Below are 20,810 nucleotides of genomic sequence, written 5' to 3'. Positions count from 1 at the left end.
ATAAAACTGCACAAAATTCTTAAATTAGGCTGGGCAGTGGTTCACACCTATAATCCCAGCACTTTGGGAGGCCGAGGTGAGAGGACTGCCTGAGCCCACGGACTTGAGACCAGCCTGGGCAACTTGGCGAGACCTCATCTCTACAATAAATTTTTAAAAAAAATTAGCCGGGTGTGGTAGTGTGCATCTGTACTTCCAGCTACTTGGAAGGCAGAAGTGGAAAGATCACCTGAGCCCAGCAGGTCAAGGTGGCGGTGGCTGTGAGTGTGCCACCACACTCCAGCCGGGGCGACAGGGTGAGACTCTGACTCAAAAAAAAAAAAAATCTTAAATTGAATTAGTCATATTGTAAGTAATATTAGCATTATTTTGAAATATATATGTCTTGGAGTACAGCAAATAAATGTTAGAGACGAAGATTTCTAGCATAAAAGGGAGACAAATATAAAGAAGTTAAATAAAAACCCTGCCATCTTAATTCTAGTTTATTACTATGAATCCCCCATATGTTTTTCTCTTTCTCTTTCTTTTTTATTTTTATTTTTTGAGTTGCGGTCTCACTCTGTCACTCAGGCTGGAGTGCAGTGGCATGATTATGGCTCATCACAGCCTCAAAATCCTAGGCTCAAGCAATCCTCCAGCTTCAGCCTCCTGCGTAGCTGGGACTACAGGTGTGCACTGCTACACCTGGCTAAGTTTTTGATTTTTTTTTTGTAGAGATGAGGTCTCGCTGTTGCGTAGGCTAGTCTTGAACTCCTGGGCTCAAGCAATCCTCCCACCTCGGCCTTTCGAAGTGCTGGGATTACAAGCATGAGCTACTCTGCATGGCCTTGTTTTTCTCTTTCAAAATAAAACTTTATTTCCTAGCTCTGCCCAACAAAAAGACCTGAAAGTGAGAATTAACCCAGTTGTAGTAAGCACCCCTAGCATACAGCCTGATTTCTCTAAATACATTTGCCTTCTAAAAGAAACCAAAGCTCACTGAAGAAATGGTTGATTCAAGGTCGGGGAAGAAAATGTACAAAATGAGCCTAGGATATCTTGTCATACCAGAAAGACAGAAAGCTATCATGGACTACTAAGGTTGGATCAAAAAGACACAAGACTATTCTTCAAAAAGGCTACCATTGGCCAAATATGTGCGATTTAAGCAGCAAAAAGAATAATGATTACAACGAGAAGGTTACCATACCAAAAAAAGGGGAAACAACAACAAACTCAAGGGTTATGTTTAGATATCATGGATACCAACTCATTCTGAAAATTGGTGACTAAAGTTAAAGAATTAAGTGTTTATCTTGCTTCCACTACAAATTATATTTCAGGGTAAAGAGATAGTTGAGGGAAGTTTCTTTTTTCCAGCTAATACATACAGAAGAATCTTAGAATTAAAATATCACCATTCTGGATCCCTAATGAAATAATAAACATAGATGAGATTCACCAATGGTTGCTAAAATTATTAGGTTAAAAAAAGTTGATGGGACTCGGTGGCTCAGCCTATAATCCCGCGCCTTTGGGAGGCTGAGGTGAGTGGATTGCCTGAGCCCACGGGTTCGAGACCCGCCTGGGCCACTTGCGAGACCTCATCTCTACAATAAATCAAAAAAATGAGCCAGGCGTGGTAGCACATGCCTGTAGTTCCAGTTACTTGGAAGGCTGAGGTGGAAGGATCGCTGGAGTCCAGCAGGTTGAGGCTGCAGTGGCCAGGAGTGGCCACTGCACTCGAGTGAGACTCCAACTCAAAAAAAAAAAAAGTTGATGGGAAACGATAATGGAGAAATTAGGCTGACAACATTTGAATCTCTCTCTTTTTTTTGAGTCGGAGTCTAACTCTGTCTCAGGAAGGAGTGCAGTGGCAGAATCTTGGCTCACGGCAGCCTTGACCTCCTGGGCTCAGAGTGATCCTTCCACTTCAGCCTCCCTAGTAGCTGGGACTACAGGCATGTGGCACCATGTCCTACTAAATATTTTAGTTTTTGTAGAGATGAGGTCTCACTATATTGCCCAGGCTGGTCTCAAACTCCTGGCCTCAAGTAATTCCTCCACCTTGGCCTCTCAAAGTACTAGAATTACAGCAGTAAGCCACTGTGCTCTAAGCACTAAGTCTATGAATTATTTTTGCCAATGAAATGGAACCTAAATCTCATCAACTCTCTAATTCAGTGCTGACCCAATAGAAACATGTGAGCCAAAAATGCAAACCCATATATGTAATTAAAAAATTTGATAGCCACGTTTTTTTTTTTTTGAGTTGGAGTCTCACTCTGTCACCCAGACTGGAGTGCAATGGCCGCTCCCAGCCACCGCAGCCTCAACCTGCTGGGCTCCGGCGATCCTTCTGCCTCAGCCTTCCAAGTAGCTGGAACTACAGGAGCACGCTACCATGCCCGGCTGATTTTTTTATTTATTGTAGAGATGAGGTCTCGCCAAGTTGCCCAGGTGGGTCTCGAACTCGCGGGCTCAGGCAATTCACTCACCGCAGACTCCCAAAGGCGCGGGATTATAGGCTGAGCCACTGAGCCTGGCTTTGATAGCCATATTTTTAAAAAATAAAAGAAAAACCAGGCGAAATTAATGTTAATTATATATTTTATTTAACCCAATATATCCAAAATATTTCTTCAGCATGTAGTCAATATGAAAAAAAATTAACATTTGACATGCTATTTGGTACAACATTTTCAAAATTCAGTATGTATTTTACACATAGAACATATCTCAATTCAGAATAACCTTATTTCATGGGCTCAATAGCCACATGTGACAGATGGCTACTATACAGAACAGCACAAATAAGATCTTAACCATTTTACAGGGAATACAACGGATAGAGTAGCATGTTAAACATCAAGATGGGGATATAGTCAGTCAAGTACAGAATGTGGGAAATCTTACAGGACTAGTTTTCTTAAACAAATACACTGATATAGGGGAAAAAAAGGGAATACGAACTGATATAAGACTTTGCTTCTTGATTTAAACAAATCAACTATAAAAAGATATTTATGAGATAACTGAAGAAATTATTATACTGAATAAAAGATAACAATAGGGCCAGGCGTTGTGGCTCATGCCTATAATTCCAGTACTTTGAGAATCCAAGGTGAGAGGATTGCTTGAGCCCACAGGTTCAAGACCAGCCTGGGCAACTTAGCGAGACCTCATCTCTACAATAAATAAAATTAGTCAGGTGTGGTAGGGAGTTCCTGTAGTTCCAGCTACTTGGAAGGCTGAAGCAGAAGGATCACCTGAGCCCAGCAGGTTGAGGCTTTGGTGACTGAGAGTGTGCCACTGCACTCCAGCCTGGGTGACAGAGTGAGACTCCAACTCAAAAAAAAAAAAAAAAGAGATAACAATAGAAAATTAGTGGCATGGTTACATTAAAAAATGAGAGCCCTTATCTCTTTGAGATATATAATGAAATATTTATGAAATAAATGACATGATGACTAGGATTTTCTTTAATATAATCCAACCGGGGGAAAAAGGGGTTGGTTACATTTTCATGTTGTTAACTGTTGAATCTGTGTGATAAGTATAAGGGAGATCATTATAGTATTTGTTCTACTTTTGTATGTTTGAAAAATTAATACAATTTTAAAACTTTGAGAGAGGTAGAAAACTTACTGAAGTTAGTCATTCAACAATTGCAGAAATACTTCTGTTCCTAACTGGCAGAGAATGACCAGAGGAAGAGACAGCAGGGTGAGAAGACAAGAGTTGCCTCTGTTTCCAGTGCTAGAATCCACTGCCAGATAAGAGCATGCCATCGCTTTGCTGATTTCCACCTGACCCTCACCCACTAAGGTTGCATGTAAAGGGCAAAATCTCTCAAGAGGGATTTTTAGATGAAAGATTTCGAACAACTTACTGCCAGAAGACTCTGGTTTATTTCTGCGCCTTCCATCTTTGTCTGTCTATCTGTGTCCCTGGCATCTGCTGCTCTTTCACTGCCAGCCAAGTCAATAAACGAGATCCTAGAGAAAAGATACAGGAGGAATGACTTTGAGGCATTGCTTTATTTTTATATCAGTCAGCATTTTGTGGTCTCTGGAAAAATTTAACAATGGCCTATCCTCAGGAAAGAAGGGACAGTACTAAGCTGGATGTGATGGCTCAAGCATGTACTTCCAGCTATTCGGGAGGCTGAGGCAGGAGGATCACTTGAGCCCAGGAGTTTGAGACTGTAATAAGCCATGACTGCACCACTGCACTCTAGCCTGGGTGGCAGGGTGAAACCTTGTCTCTTAAAACAACAACAAAAAAAGACATTACTGTCAGTTTTCTGAAAACATCACAAGATTCCAGGAGTCAATGTCCATTCAAACACTTGTTGGTTTTAATCATTTGTGAGAAAATATAACTAGGATTTATAAAATGGTCTTCTCAAGGCTAAATGGCCACAATGCAAATTACTTAGGTGACCACTTAGAAAATTTTACACAGAAACTTTTGTGGGTGGCTTTCTAGGGGGGAGGACAAAAAGAAAGGGAAAAAAGACTCATTACTCAGAGGTGAGATAGGCTCATCCATCAGCATGGCAGAGAGTTCGCTAAGATAGCACCAGAGAAGCAGTGAAGGTATCCAATTGTCTTATGGCTTCTTTCAAGAAGAATGAATTAATCTCCCCCATCCCCCACCTTTTTTTGGCCCGTAAGCTCTCTGAGATACATTCCCTACTATTTCTCTGCTGAAATTGTGTTTCACGTTAGAAGCAATCAATGTCTCTTTTAATAACTTAGGGTTGACCAACAATAGGTCATTACTTCATGGTTAATCAACTGATGGCACTTTAGTACAATGATTTATTTCAGGGCTAACAACTCTACTCTGTATCCCTGAAATGAAGAACTCCACAGTGGCAGAGGATCCTGTTGTTGATAACACATATTTCAAAGTTACACAAAGGAAAGGCAGACAATGCATCTCCCTGCGTATTTCCAGCTCACCTGCCAAATGTCCTTTTGGTTGAGTCTTTGATCTGAATTTGGATGACAGCATGTGAACGAGAGGAGTCTGCATTAACTCCAGTGGCCCCGGTGCTACGCTCCTTGCTGCCCTTTAGGATCACCTGAAAATAAAATTCACAGGATGACTTCTCCAAGGAGTAAACAAAGCCCTCTGGCTCCCAAGAGTTGGCTAAGAGCAATAGAGACCAGACATTCTGTCATTGTACTTCAGCTTTTTCTGTCCAGGTAGAAAACTGCCCAAACACTAAATCATAAAGAGTAGGTATCCAACAGCAATGAAAAAAAATGTGGAATACTAGTTTTATGGGAGAACATTCCATAGCTCAAAAGCCAATCTAACTTTTGATTTTATATACTCTTTTTAGTATTGTTGATGGATTTAGCCTAACTAAAATCCCTGGGGCATAACTTGGCTCCCAAGCAAGGTCTCATAAAACCCATCTATCTAAGTAACTGAGGCAAAGGACAGAAATGTGCATCATGGAATGACGAATCACATCTGGTTTTGTACCTGTTCTGCCAAGATGCAGTCAGAAAGGAGCCCAGGTCTGATGTGCAGGAATACAGAATTGATGAGTTATTGCAGTTACCATGAGCTCATGATTTCCCTTGAGACCAGTTCTCCCCACCCCTGATTGGGAGTAAAGATTAACTGGGGTCCCTCTGACCACAAGGGAATGGGAAAGGGGAGATGGCTTCTAGTCACTGAAAACATAGCCATATAGGACATGCTGCCTGATTTTGGATAAGGGGAGGTATTGGTTACTGACAATCAAAAAGGAAAGAACCAAACATTATTTGACAGAATCCTCATAATATCCTAATGTGAGGTGTATACTATTATTATCCCCAGTTTACAGTTAAGTAACAAACTCAGAGGTTGATTTGCTCATAGTCAAATAGCTGTTGTGTGGCAGATTCAAATTCCACATTCAGTATGTCTGACTCCAGAGTCTATGTGGTTTTCACTACACTGTGGGGTACCTATGATAAATTAACTTATCTTGCAGTTAATTAAGGGTAAGAAAATCCTATCCCATTTTTTCTCAATCTATTGCAATTTTAATTTATATTATATTAAACATAATCAGTTTCCAAAATAAGAATCCCAAAGTTGACAGAGTCAAACTTTAACAACAAAACATAAACTGTCTTAACAAGTAGAGGCAGGTGCTTTTTAGAAATTTAATTAACTAAAATTAAATTCTTCCATAGTCTAAGCAATAGCAATAGCATGTTTCTTTTCTTTCTTTCTTTTTTTTTTTTTGAGTTGGAGTCTTACTCTGTCACCCAGGTTGGAGAGCAGTGGCATGCTCATAGTCACCGCAACCTTGACCTGCTGGGCTCAGGCAATCCTTCCACCTCAGCCTTCCAAGTAGCTGGAACTGCAGGATGGCTAATTTTTTTTTTTTTAATTGTAGAGAGAGGCCTCACCATGTTGCTCAGGTTCCTGAGCTAAGGCAATCCTCTCACCTCTGCCTTCCAAAGTACTGGGATCACAGGTGTGAGCCACCACACCCGGCTAATAGCATGTTTCTAAAGATTATATGTGAGATTTTAAATCAAAATGTAGAATCATATTTAAATACATTCATTTTGCTAAAAGTTTATTAAAAGTTTAGAGACTATATAATGAATCCTTTTGTAAAGAAAAGAACCTTCTATTTATAAAGCTACATGGATAACATGTTGGTGCTAATCAGAAATCATGAGCTAGAGTGGTAATCTCATATGGATATGGCAAGTGTTGAGGAAAAAGCACTGCTAACTAAGCATAGATGCTAGGTGGGATGCTTAAGGCTGTGACTAAACCAACAAATTTAAATATACTTTCGCATCTTGGCTTCTCCCTATTCCTCTCACCTCATGCTTACATAGTTTGGAATGCAATGCTGATGAATCTTCTTAGATTTGTACTGTTTCTTTTTCAAGTTTTTGGGTGCTTTTTCTTCATTAGAAAAGTAAAACACACTGTAGAAAGTTTGGTAAGTACTGGAGAAGCATAAAGAAAATATTTATCTCCCATAATCTTACAGTTAACAAGATTTTAGTGCATTTTCTTTCAGAGTTCTAGGTTTCTCACAGTTCTTTTCTTTTTTTTTTCCTTTTACAACCCCTGTGAAAAGACAGAGGAGGTCTAAAACCTTTACATTTGTATAAGTAAAATGCTTGACAGATAAGGGAAAGAACACAGAGAAGTTAAGTGACTTATCCAAGGTCACATACATAAGTAGAATATGGTCATGCCAGGAATTGAAGCCAGATACCATCTTCCACATGTGAGTAATGATGCTACTTTTGCGGAGACTTAGTAAGAGTTTGGAGAGGCCTCAAGGCCATACCTTATGAGAAATTGTGGATACAGAAAGAAGCTCAAAAGAAGGCCCTGTGGTTTACCCCCAAGGGAATCAAGAAAAGCTGGCTTCTGGGATCCTATTATATAATTTTGCACGTGGCTTTTCACTGTAACTTGTTCACCATGATGTACTGGGTACTTTGAATACATCTCAGAAAACCTAACATGTTGAAGTTACCTTTCCTGACTAAAACCCTTTTAGGGAAGGTATGAGGAATTTCTGGTCCTTGGCCCAGTTTTCTCAGCTCCAGTATCAGTCTATCACCATGCCTTTCAGAATCTGTGGAATAAAGCAGCTGAGCTCTGAGGAGTAAAAATGATGCAGTTTGTGACTATCAAAGATTATTACTTTTTTGTAAACAACATACAACTGAAACGTAGCAGTTGGAGTGAAATCTGAAGTCAGACTGCCAGGGTTCATATACCAACTCTACCATATGGTTGTGCAGCTTTCACAAATCACTTAACTTTTAAGGGCCTCAGATTCTTTTCTAAAACGAGAATTTCATAAGTTAGCTATGAGGACTAAAAAAGATAATACATATAAAGCACTTAGTATCATGACCAGCACATGGTAAGTTCTCAGTAAATATTCATTTTTAAAAAGCCGGACTCAGTGGCTCAGCCTGTAATCCCACGCTTTGGGAGGCCGAGGTGAGTGGATTGCCTGAGCCCGCGAGTTCGAGACCCACCTGGGCAACTTGGTGAGACCTCTTCTCTACAATAAATCAAAAAATTAGCCGGACGTGGTAGTGCGCGCCTGTAGTTCCAGCTACGTGGAAAACTGAGGCGAAAGGATCGTCGGAGCCCAGCAGGTCGAGGCTGTGGTGGCCGGGAGCGGCCACTGCACTCCAGTCTGGGCGACAGAGTGAGACTCCAACTCAAAAAAGAAAAAAGATACTAAAGAATTAACATTTTTGTGCAAACTCCTAAAATTTAAACTGTTTCTTTTCATACATGTAAAACAATCAGAATTCATGGAAAAATGCACTTTTATGATCAACATGAGATACCGTGGGTTCCCCAGTATAAGCCAAAAAAACAAAGGAGGGAAAGAAGGAAGGGAGGGCAGATGGGAGGGAGAGGATAAAAGATAGAAAAAGAGAGTGAGAGAAAATCTATTTGGGAGATAATGCAAGTCTAGGAGCTGAGCAAAATTAATGCAATCACCTTAAAAATCATTCAGCTTTCTTTCCCTCTCATTACTTCCTTCTTCTCAAACTTTTCCTTCCCTAACTAAACTCTATTGGGCAAATTACTAAATCTAGGTCCTTTAGGGAGAACATGTTATGCAAATAGTGAAATAGGAACCTGTTACAATAGAAAGTAAAGAAAACTGCTGAATTCTGTGGCACTGGGAAATATTCAGGGACTTACTAAGAATAATACATGAAAAGTGAGCCAGTAACATGCTAACTAAGAAGGTGATATATGTTTTCTTCTCTCCATCATCCAACCCAATCATCCATGATCATCCACGTGCTTCAGACTCAAAAAAGTAAAGGATCTACTCAAGGATACATGTCATTGGTACCCAGCTCCACCTGATTATAAGGCTTTAATCACTCACCTTTCCTGCACAAATGCCAAAGATGACAATGAGTACTTGAGCAACATAGCACTGTGTATAGATAAAGTCTCTATCATCCACATACAACGGAAACCCATCTTGAAGAAGCTCTAACGCTGTATGGGCCTCTGCTACCAACTACAAACAAGGCAATAATAAAATATGAAACAGGTTTATCAGAAGTCCTGGGAATGAATACCTATGATTATGTAAAATGGCTACAGAAATGACTTAAAAGCCGGCGAATCTCTAAAATGGAAAAGCAAAAACAAAAATCAACATTAACGACAGATAAAATCTTGATTTCAAATCTGAGAAATGTGATGAGGTAGTAAGTCCTTTGTAAAGGCAGGGAATTTCTGATGCCCACATCGGTGAGACCAGGTAATCAAATACACTTGGAAGGAGAAATTTCCTGGAAGGACATTCCCGTGTGAGAAATGAAGCTGCCAGTTGGGCAGGCAGTAAGTGGCCATGCCTGAGTGAGCCTGAGGGTGATCTGAGAGGATAATGCTCAGAGATGTCACTTGAGGGTGATACTTGAGCAAACACATGGGTGATACCTGAGTATGAACAGTGACACCTGAGTGAGCAAGTGCTGTTGTTTCAAGTCAATAAATGTTTATGAGGATAACTGTGTCAGATATCCATAATTTATATCAACTTTCCACCTTGCTTTCAGCTGGCTTCCTGCCTGTACAACACCATGTATACTGCAGTCTGAGTGTATGTGTATCAATAGAGATAATATGTTGACTTAACAAGAAACTTCTTTGTGCTTTTCTTGAGAGCCATATTTTAGGACAGAATAGTGTCATAAATTCTTCCAGGATAGAGGGGCTGACTGACACCAAACTGCCCATTAGCACAGTTATAGGCTCCTTTCCCATTTAGTTGGTCTAATCTCCAGGGAAAAAGGAATTCTAAGGACTGGACTTGCCTAAACTCCTTGTCAAATGAAGGAATGGCTGGAGGAAGTAGGGACAAAAGAACCACAGAGAATAGGAGTGTGAAAAAAAAAATTTCCTTAGTGGAGAGAGCTCTGGACAGCTTAAGAATGGCCACAGCCTCAGGGGAGTCCCTTCAGCATGTCCTACATACTTTTGTTCCGTACCTGCCTTGGCAAACACTAGAGAAGGTTCTTTTGGTGACTTTCTGAAACAGATACATTCAGGTGCTATACTCAGGTTTTGGGTCCCAGGACCCAAGAATTGGATAATCAAACAAACAAGGTCTCAGACGTTACACCATATTTACCTACAGTATTTGTCTCTGGAAGAAGAAACTGTTAGAAAAAAGACACATACCTGGCTGGGCACAGTGGCTCATGCCTATAATCCCAGCACTTTGGGAGGTGGAGGTGAGAGGACTGCTTGAGTGCAGGGGTTGAAGACCAGCCTGGGCAACTTGGCAAGACCTTGTCTCTACAAAAATTAAAAAATTAGCTGGACATGGTGGCACATGCCTGTGGTTTCAGCTACTTGGAAGGCTGAAGTGGAAAGATTGCTTGAGCCCAGCAGATTGAAGGTGCAGTGGCCGTGAGCATGCCACTACACTCTAGCCTAGGCAACAGAGTGAAACTCCCACTCAAAAAAAAAAAAGAAAGAAAAAAGAAAAAGACACATATGTGGTCAGGTGCGGCGGCTCATACCTGTCATCTCTGCACTCTGGGATACTGAGGCAGCAGATTATTTGAGCCCAGGAGTTGTTCGAGAGCAGTTTGAGTAACATAGTGAGAACTCGTCTCTGTAAAAAATTTAAAAATTAGTCAGCCATGGTGACATGGGCCTGTAGTTCCAGTTACTCTGGAAGCTAAGGCAAAAGGATTGCCTGAGTCCAAAAGGCCTAAACTGCAGTGAGTTGTGATCATGCCACTGTACTCTGGACTGGGTGACAGAGCAAGACTCTGTTTCAGAAAAAAAAGGACATATACCAATGGTAGGCCATCATGCCATTTTACACATCCAAGTCCAAATTCTTTTGGATGTCTCACTCTGTTGCCCAGACTGGAGTGCAGTGGCACACTCATAGCCACCCTGCTGGGTTCCAGCAATCCTTCCACCTCAGTCTTCCAAGTAGCTGGAACTATAGGCATGCGCTATCATGCCTGGCTCATTTTTTGTTTTATTGTAGAGATGAGGTCTCGCCAAGTTGCCCGGGCTGGTCTCGAACCCATGGACTAAAGCAATCCACTCATCTCGGCTTCCCAAAGTGTTGGGATTACAGGCTGAGCCACCAATCCCAGCCTCAAATTCTTAATTAAACAACAACAAAATTTCCCATAAACTGCTATTTGAAGTTTAAACACAGCCCTTTAAACACCTAATTTTAAGCAAATTATCACAGATATTGTCATAAACATATTAATTCTTTCAGTGAGTGTCTTTTCTCTTACTTTCTTAAAAAAATAATTGATCTCTAACCATTCACTATAGGTAGTGTAGTATAGTAAAAAGGGCTTTAGAGTGGGATTAATCCAAATTGGAATCAAGCTCTGCCAGCCATTAGCTATGTGATCCTTGGTTGTCTATTTTAGCCTCAGTTTTTTCTCTCTTTTGTAAGTTGAGATTTATAATATTTGCCTACTTATGATTTTGTGATGATTACATGGAATAATATTTGCAAAAGCCACTAGCAAAGTGTTTGGTAGATAGCAAATGCTCTGTAAACATTTGTAATTATTATCAGAGTATAGTGGGAAAGAAGGCAAGAAAGACCCAGAGAAGAATCAGATAGAGGCTTTAACTTTGGTGCTCACTGGAGGCATTTCTGCAATGCCAAACCTGACTGCTTTCCTTGGCCCCTTGAGTTTGGTTGAAGGCTCAGACACTTCTCCCTGGAGGGTATACTGTGAAGCTGTACTAAACTTAAGTCTTGTTAAGTACCTGGTCTGTCCTTCTAGTCTTCTCCACTTTACTCTAGCCAGGCTTGTTAGGCATATTGGAAGAATGACTATAATGGCTACATGTAAGAATCATCTGAGGAGCTTTTAAAATAATACCCATCCTCATATACTGCTGGTAAGTGTAAAATAGTATAGTCATTTTAAAAAACAATGTTCCTCAGAAAAGTGTGACACAGCAACTCTACTCCTAGGCATATACCCAAGAAAACAGAAAACATTTGTGTCCACACAAAAATCCTTGTACATGAATGTGCATAGCAGCATTATTGATAATGGCCAAAAAGTGGAAATAACTCAAATGCCTATCACCTGATGAACTGATAAATAAAATGTGGTATATTTATATAATGGAATCCTAGTTAACCATAAAAAGCAATGTACTGATACATGCTATAACATGGATGAACCTTGAAAATATTACGCTAAATGAAAGAAGCCAGAGACAAAAGGTTGCATATTGTATGATTCTGTTTATATGATACGACCAGAATAGGCAAATCCACAGAGGTAGAAATTAGTAGCTGCGAGGCACTGGTGGCAGGAGAAATAGGAAATTACTGCTGATGGGTATGAGGCTTCATTTTAGGATATGGAACATTTTCTGCAGTTAGATAGTGGCAAATGGTTGCACAACTTTATGAATATACTAAAAAAAACTCCACTGAGTTATATACTTAAAAAAAGAATCCCAGGGGCGGTGGGGGGTACATCGTTTCTGGAGGTACTACAATACCAGGTCAATGTATGGAATAGACAGAGTAAACGCCTATTCCACTGCCTCAAAAATTTATTTAGTATATTGTTGTCAGATATAAGGCATATCAGACTGATAAGAACATATACTAGGCCACTGCTTTGTTAAACTCTGGTGTGTTCATGTAACTCTCTGAGCTATGGCTGCCATGTTTCCTAGCCTTGGCCCATTCCCCTACCTTGGGAGGTGAATGTCTCCTCTCTCTTCTAATTTACTTTCTTAAAAAACTATATTTTCCAATTCAAAACAAACAAACAGATATTATTCTTCACCTTAGCCAAAATGCCGGAAGCAAAGAATTATATACTTTAAAAGTATAAATATTATGGTATTTGAATTATATCTCAATAAGAAAATTATATTGAAAAACCCACCGAATCATACACTAAAAATTTATTTATTTATTTTCTTTTTTAGGTTCTTCTGATAAATCATATACCTTTATTTATTTATTTATTTTTATTTTTTAGAGACAGGGTCTTGCTCTGTTGCCTAGGTTGGAGTGTAGTAGTGCCATCACAGCTCACTGCAGCCTTCAACTCCCAGGCTCAAGTAATTCTTCCACTTCAGCCTCCCGAGTAGCTGGAACCACAGGCACATGCCACCTTGCCCAGCTAACTAAAAAAATTTTTTTGTAGAGATGGGGTCTCACTTTGTTGCCTGGGCTTGTTTTGAACTCCTGTCCTCCAGTGATCATCCTGCCTTAGCTGCCCAAAGTTGCTGAGATTACAGGTGTGAGCCACTGTGCCCAGCCAAATCATATACTTTTAAAAGGTAAATTTTGTAGTATATTAATTATATTTCAATTTAAAATAATAATACACATACCTGGACCCTACCTCAGAATCAGAGAGTCTAATTTTTTATTTTATTTTATTTTTTGAGTCAGGGTTTCACTGTTGGCCAGGCTGGAGTGCAGTGGCATGATCACAGCTCACCACAGTTTTGAACTCCTGGGTTCAAGCAATCTTTTCCGCTCAGGCTCTCGAGTAGCTGGGACTACAGGCACACACCACTACACATAGCAAATTTTAAAAAATTCTTTTGTAGAGATGAGGTCTTGTTATATTGCCTAAGCTGATCTCAAACTCCTGGGCTCAGGCAATCCTCCCACTTCAGCCTTCCGAAGTGCTAGGATCAGAGACTCTGATTTAAGTGAGAAGGACTCATGCAAGAATTAAAAGACATTATGAGCTGGGCACAGAGGCTCATGCCAGTAATCCCAGCACTTTGGGAGGCAGAGGCGAGAAGATTGCCTGAGCCCAGGGGTTCAAGACCAGCTTGGGCAACTTGGCACAACCTTGTCTCTACAATTAACTGGGTGTGGTAGCATAACCCTATGGTTCCAGCGACTTGAAAGGCTGAGCAAAAGGATCACCTGAGCCCAGTAGGTTGAGGCTATGGTGGCTGTAAGTGTGCCACTGCACTATAGCCTGGGCAACAGAGTAAGACTCCTACTTGCCCCCACAAAGACATTATAATGAAACTGGGAAGACAAGCTACAGAATGAGACAACATGCTTATGACACAAATAACTGACAAAAGACTCCAGAATATACAAATTGATAAGGAAAAGACAGACTATCCCCAAATGAGGAAAACACCCAAACTGGAATTCCCAAAAGAGGGAATCTAAATGATAAGTTAAAAATAGGAAAAAATATTCAATTTCATTTTCAATCAGGGAAATGCAAATTAACACCACAATGAGATATAATTAAACATCTCCAGATTGGTTAGAGGACAAAGATCAATGGGATTGTTCATAAACTGCTTGTGGGAATGTACACCACTTTGAAAAAGAATTGGCATTATTTAGTGAAATTGAAAATATGCATTTCCTCTAACCACAACCATTTCACAACTAGGTATATATTCTAGAGAAAGCATGTGCTCTATATTGAAAAGCAGTATAAGATAAGCACACTTGCAGCTGCATTGTTCAGACAGCTACAAAATAAAACACCCCAATTATCCATTGACAAGAGAATGGACCAATAAACTGTGGTCTATTCCTATGATGAAACACTAGCAAATAAAAATGAAGAAAACTACAGCCAAACACAAAAACATAAATGGAACTCAAAAACATAATACCGATCAAAAGAATCAAGACACAAAAGAAAATATGCAGTGTGTTTCTATTCATGCAAAGTTCAAAAACAGGTGAAAATTAAGTTATATGGTTTAGGGATGAATACATAGGTGCCAAAACTATAACAAAGAACAAGAAAGTGATTAGCATAAAAGTCAAAATAATAGTTGTGATTGTGATTAGAAAGGTGCACAGGGGATTTAAAATAAAAAAAAGAAAAAAGAAAAAAAGAAAGGTGCACAGGGGTTTTATGGGATGCTACGTTGTTCTATTTCTTGATCTGAGTGGTGGATTATAAGGGTGCTTCTTTATACTCTATGCATTTAGGTTTTATGCATTTTTTTGTATAGTGCCATTTTTCACAATAAAAAAGGTTTAACTATTCTTTTAGTGAGGAAAAAAGGCTATAAATGATCTAATGTAAAGCTGGGGTTGAGAACTAATACATTAAAGGAAAGTTCATCAGAAGTATATTTGTACATACATTAATAAATGCACAAAACAAGAAAAAACAACCTAAATATTCTAAACTGTTGACAGTGGATATCTCAGTGGGGAGGGAGGGAGAGAGAGAGAGAGAGAGAGAGAGAGAGAGAGAGAGAGTGTGTGGGGGGGTTATTATGTATATTAAGTTAGAGGGACCCTTATGTTCTATCTTCTTGTATTAATATCTAAAAGTAATAATGAGCAAGTATTAATTTTAATAAAAGAAACAGATTTTACAATTTCCCTGGAAGGATACACAAAAAAACTAATAAAATCAGTTACTTTGGGAAAACAAAATGGAAGGGGGTATTTTCACTGTATCATTTAAACTGATGTGATAGTATTAATTATTAAAAATTTTATTTAAAATAAGAATATTTGTCTCTGGCAGCTTTTCTCAGAGCCCACTGCCACAGAGAACACATTAGCAGCCTTTGAAACTGGCCCAAGAGTATCCTTCCATGCATTAGGTTCTTCCACATGCCCCACTTTCCACTACCACAGCACTGGGACATCAACCCTGTAGAAAAACAAGCGATCCTCTCAGAAGAGAACTCACATTTCACAGGTATGAAGTGGTGTATTTGTCATTGCCCTCTGCCTAAATCTGAGTCCATTATACTTGCTAGGTAGCAAAATGAATTATTTCCCTGTATTTAGACTGCTACAGCGGAACAATAAAGAAGCAAGAATTAATTACCTCTAAGAGGAGCTCCACACTATCAACCTGCAGCTCTCGCAGTCCCACTATCTGTACCACATGCTTGCTATCTTCTCTTGCGAAGAGCCTGCAAATGCAAGAACACAGTTACTATGGCAGCGTTGCTATAAAAAACTTTATTCTTGCCTTCCTAGAAACCATTCTACCACTCCCCCATTAAGTAGCAGTTTTGCTGTTTGAGTGGGATGGATGCTTATCCTCCCTACAACCCCCACCCTCCTAATCTCAGCCCCAGAATGCAGGAGTGGTCATTGATTATTGCACACAAATCAGCATCTCTGACTGCAATGGAAAGAATGAGCGCAAAAACTAAACCTATGCCAATCAGCAGATGGTGTGTTCCTGGCTACAGTGATTGCTTCGGGGTGGATATGGGATCTCTGCTGATTAAATCAAAATAAAGTCCTGGTCTCTGGTTGTTAGGTGCCTGGTGGTGTGGTACTCTCCCTTTCTCTCTGTAAGTGAAAGTATGTGGCCCTGGGAGCAGTGGCAGCATTCTGTATCTACAAAGAGAGCTAGTTTTAGGATGAAGGTAATACAGAAAGTAGAACAGAGAGATGCAAAGAAACTTGGTCCTTATTACATTCCTGAGCTGCTGGAGTAAACCAACCCTGAAGCCTAACTCTTCTTTAGGTTTTCCAGTTATTTAAGCCAATGATTTCTTCAAATGCTTAAGCCTGTATAAATGGGTTTTATTTTGTTTGCTACATAAGGAGTCCTAGTATATCTCCTAAGGAAGCAAGGAGGAGCCGGTGCTGCATATGAATACCTCAGATCTGTGTGTAACCTACCAACATCTTTAAACCAGATCCACCAAGGAGCACATTGAATCTATCAAAGACTCTAAGATTACTTTTCCTCCTTAATAAGATACTAATGAAGGTTAAGAATGAAATTCTACTTCATAGTAAAACAAAACAAAAAAAGAATAATTTACTCAAATATAATTTTTTGTCTGGGCACAGTGGCTCATGTCCGTAATCTTAGCACTTTGGGAGGCTGAGGTGAGCACATTGCTTGGGCCTAGGAGTTTGAGACCAGCCTGGGAAACATAGTGAAATCTTATCTCTATTAAAAAAAAAAATTAGCTAGGTGTGGTGGCACACACCTGTACTCCCAGCTACTTGGGATGCTGAGGTGGAAGGATTGCCTGAGCTCAGGAGGTTGAGGCTGCCATGAGCAGTGATTGTCATGATCATGCCACTGCACTCCAGCCTGGACAACAGAGTGAGATCCTGACTCAAAAAATAATAATGATGATAACTTTTTCTATCTATACTTCATCCCAATTTTCTAATTTTTATAGGATTGGAGGAAAACAGCCTCATCAATGCCCATGATCTCTCTGAAAACAGCTCAATTGAAACAGTCAGGCTTCTGGAATAAAAGAAGGATCTAGCTGCTGGGCGCAGTGGTGAGTACCTGTAGTAACAGTTACTCAGGAGGCTACAGCAGGAGGACTGCTTGAGCCCAGGAGTTTCATGCTATAGGTGTATCATAATTGCACCTGTGAATAGCCCCTGCACTCTAGTCTGGGTAACATAGCAAGACTCTAACTCTTAAAGCAGAAGAAACTAGCTTTCAGAGGCCTGATGTCACTTCCCAGGTCCTATTCCCTGAGCTTACCTCAGAAAGGTGCATCATGGACAGCCAAAATTTACTTCACCTTTTTTTTTTTTTTTTTTGTAACAGCCTGTCACCCAGGCTAGAGTACAGGGGCACAATCATGGCTCACTACAGCCCCAAACTCCTGGGTTCAAGTGATCCCCTGGCCTCAGCCTCGCAAGTAGCTGGGACTACAAGCATGCATAACCACGCCTGGCTAATTTTTTCTTTTTCTTGTAGAGACTGCTTTGTTGCTCAGGCTGGTCTCGAACTCCTGGTCTCAAGTGATTGTTCTGCCCTTGGCCTCCCAAAGTGCTGAGATTACAGGCATGAACCACCATGAACTTCACTTTTTGTGCAAGAGTATAAAAACAATTACTTTTAGAAATTAATTTGAAGATCCTTAAGCTTTGTTTTCCAACTTAAGAGGCATACTCAGCATATATACTTCTTTCCACCTTTGTCAAAGCTCTACTATTATTATAAAAAATATATCCTATTAAAAAACTCAACAGGATAAGCATCATAACATAAACAGGAAAGGGTGCCATCAGTAGACCCAGAAAGGTAGGAAACAAAAAAAGCATATTGACCAAGTAACCAGAGATATAAAAAAAACCCATGGGGTAAGTGTGGGTTCTCTAGGGAGTCCCAGAGAAGTATCAAATCCAGGAGTTAGTGTATGCCCATCTCCCTGGTTGTAATTAAAGAATGCAAATATACAGGGCAATAATCTGGGTAATTAATTAAAGAACTGCATTCATAAAGAGCTGGATATCCTAACTATCTCTTTACCCAAACAAACAAGACAAAACACACTGAACACAACAGTGGCTTTTATTCTTATGTCAATTGTTCTTTAAAGGAAGTGGACATTCTGACTAGAAAGCGCTCCTAACGGGTATGTTGGGGCAGCTTGGAAGAGAAGCTGTGACTGGTCTAACTTGAGATTTTAACACCAACACAGAGGGTAAAAAAAGAAAGTCAACTCTTCCCCCCAAAATCCCCAGAGGAGCACTCTACTTTATTTGGCAGTTGTTGTAGAAGGAATTGGATTCTGAACAAATGTATATTTTTATCAATTGTGGCATACCTGAAGGCCTCCTTTTCATCTGTCCACAGAAGAGTGGCCTGCCTAAGCCTATTTGCTGGCTTCTCCAGTTATGTTACTCAGTATCCTGGTGCCTATAATGGGGGCCTGTTCTGTCATGGTGTCCCTACTGAACTGGAACCTCCCTTGCTCCTCAATCCACTGCTTGTCTGAAACACACAGAACTCGTACATCCTTCTGAATGCTCCTTGGAGACTTGGATACCTTTGCAGGAGGGCTAGTCTCAAGTTGTTCAGGTTTTCCCAGCCTTCCACCATGCTCAGCCTCAATTCACTCCTCCCCATATGTCTCAAGTCTGATTAATTCTGTTATGATAAACTTTAACCCTTCTATCTCCCCTATTCCTTTCTCACCTCACAATTTCTTTTGTCTCCTACTTAATTTAAGTCATCTGTTTCAACCTAAACAAAAATTTGTCAGAAAAATATAATAGAGGTTTAAAAGCAGAGTTACTGAATACATTTCTAAATTACTATATTATGTTGTAAGAGTAATAATTTAAGCCTAATAAGAGTTAAACTCTAAGGTGAAGAAAAAATATTTTCTTTTCTTTTTACTGATTTCAGAAAACTAGCATTGAGTTTACCCTGAGATTATTGAAAGAAAATACAAGGGAAAGTAGAAAATATTATTCATAGTTCTTCCAGTATAATAATAAAGTCAAAAGAGCAGGAAGAGTTTCTTTCTTTCTTTTTTTTTTTTTGAGTTGGAGTCTCACCTGTTGCCCAGGCCGGAGTGCAGGGGCATGCTCATGGCCACTGCAGCCTCGACCTGCTCAGCTAAGGAGATCCTTCTGCCTCAGCCTTCCAAGTAGCTGGAACTATAGGCATGTGCCACCACGCTCAGCTAACTTTTTGATTTATTGTAAAGATGAGATCTCACCAAGTTGCCTGGGCTGGTCTTGAACCCATGAGCTCAGGTAATCCTCTCACCTCGGCCTCCCAAAGTGCTGGGATTATAGGCATGAGCCACCAGGCCCAGCCTAGGAAGAAATTTAAGTATAAACTGATTTCTTGACTTCCTGAAATTATGACCTTTTTCATAGTCCAAAATAAAAGGGAAAGTCTTTTAATAGACATTAGGATATTGATTACTTAAAAAAATATTAATAAAAGACTAATTTACATTTTTCTCTAGCTGAATTTAAGAAACATGGGCACAGTGGATCATGCCTGTAATCCCAGCACTTCAGGAGATGGAGGTGAGAGGACTGCCTTAACCCGGGGGTTCAAGACCAGCCCGAGCAACTTGGTGAGACCTCATCTCTACAATAAATCAAAAAATTAGTTGGGCATGGTGACACACACCTGTAGTTCCAGCTACTTGAAAGACTGAGGCAGAGGGATTGCCTAAGCCCAGCAGGTTGAGGCTGCAGTAGCCATGAACATGCCACTATATACCAGCCTGGGAAACAGAGCAACTCTAATGAAAAAAAAAAAAGAAAAAAAGAAACTTATATCATTTCACAAAAGGGCACTAATGTACCCAAACTTCTCACTAAAGGCCATAGGATTCAGTGATTCTATGGAACTTTGGTTTAGAATAGTGATGAACAGATTTACAACTTCTCATATTCAGTACCTTTTTCTTTTATTTAGGAGATCATAAAGCTGTCCGCAGTAGATTTCATAGAAGCTGATCCACACAAAGAGGTGCTTTCTGGACTGGGATACTTCTAGTTGCCTGAAGATATCTTTGGCAGCCAAAGCATACAGTCCTGGGTTCTGATGAGTTCCTATCATGGTGTAGGTCTTTCCAGCACCTGTCTGTCCATATGCAAAGCAAGTAGCATTGCCTCTGAGAGAAGAATAATTTGTATCACTATGCATATTAAGAGAAGTGTTAACCTACACATAGATTTTTAATGACAAAAGTTAGGTAGAAATATAGACTCTTTGACAAAATTCAGCTATTAATATAAACATATAATTCTTTAAGGAAAGAAGAGCTTTACATTATAAAAATAAGGTACAGGCAAAAACATTCTCAAACCAGTATGTGAGTTTTCTCACATAGCTTTTTATTTTTAAATCAATATTTTTTAATTATGATTTTGTGGGGTACAGTTAAGGGTTAGGTGTACAATTACACTTCATTCAGGCACCCTGTTGATAAGAGGTGTTTCCCCATCTCCAGACAGATATTTGCGACTGTTAATCCCATCCCCCTCCCTCCCCATAGTTTCCCAGTACCGTCAGTCATTTTCTTATAGTATTACATTGAATGTTCAAGGT

At 39.9% G+C, this 20,810-nt stretch overlaps 1 protein-coding gene across 1 annotated transcript in view; it reads right to left on the bottom strand.

Moving 5' to 3' along the window:
- KIF24 (kinesin family member 24) overlaps positions 1 to 20,810 on the bottom strand; it is a 55,539-nt gene that overhangs the window by 15,138 nt on the left and 19,591 nt on the right. The window contains exons 4-7 of the mRNA XM_008071001.2: positions 20,158 to 20,373; positions 15,840 to 15,927; positions 4,953 to 5,074; positions 3,875 to 3,980 (exon numbers count right to left, since the gene is read on the bottom strand). Of these exons, the coding sequence (XP_008069192.1) occupies positions 3,875 to 3,980; positions 4,953 to 5,074; positions 15,840 to 15,927; positions 20,158 to 20,373 (532 nt within the window). The remainder of the gene's footprint in view (positions 1 to 3,874; positions 3,981 to 4,952; positions 5,075 to 15,839; positions 15,928 to 20,157; positions 20,374 to 20,810) is intronic.

The sequence above is a fragment of the Carlito syrichta genome, unplaced genomic scaffold (genome assembly GCF_000164805.1).
Source record: "Carlito syrichta isolate Samal-C Ts95f unplaced genomic scaffold, Tarsius_syrichta-2.0.1 Scaffold112228, whole genome shotgun sequence".
Classification (NCBI taxonomy): Eukaryota; Metazoa; Chordata; class Mammalia; order Primates; family Tarsiidae; genus Carlito; species Carlito syrichta.
Note: the sequence above shows the minus strand (reverse complement) of the source record. Positions and strands in the feature narration are given on the sequence as shown.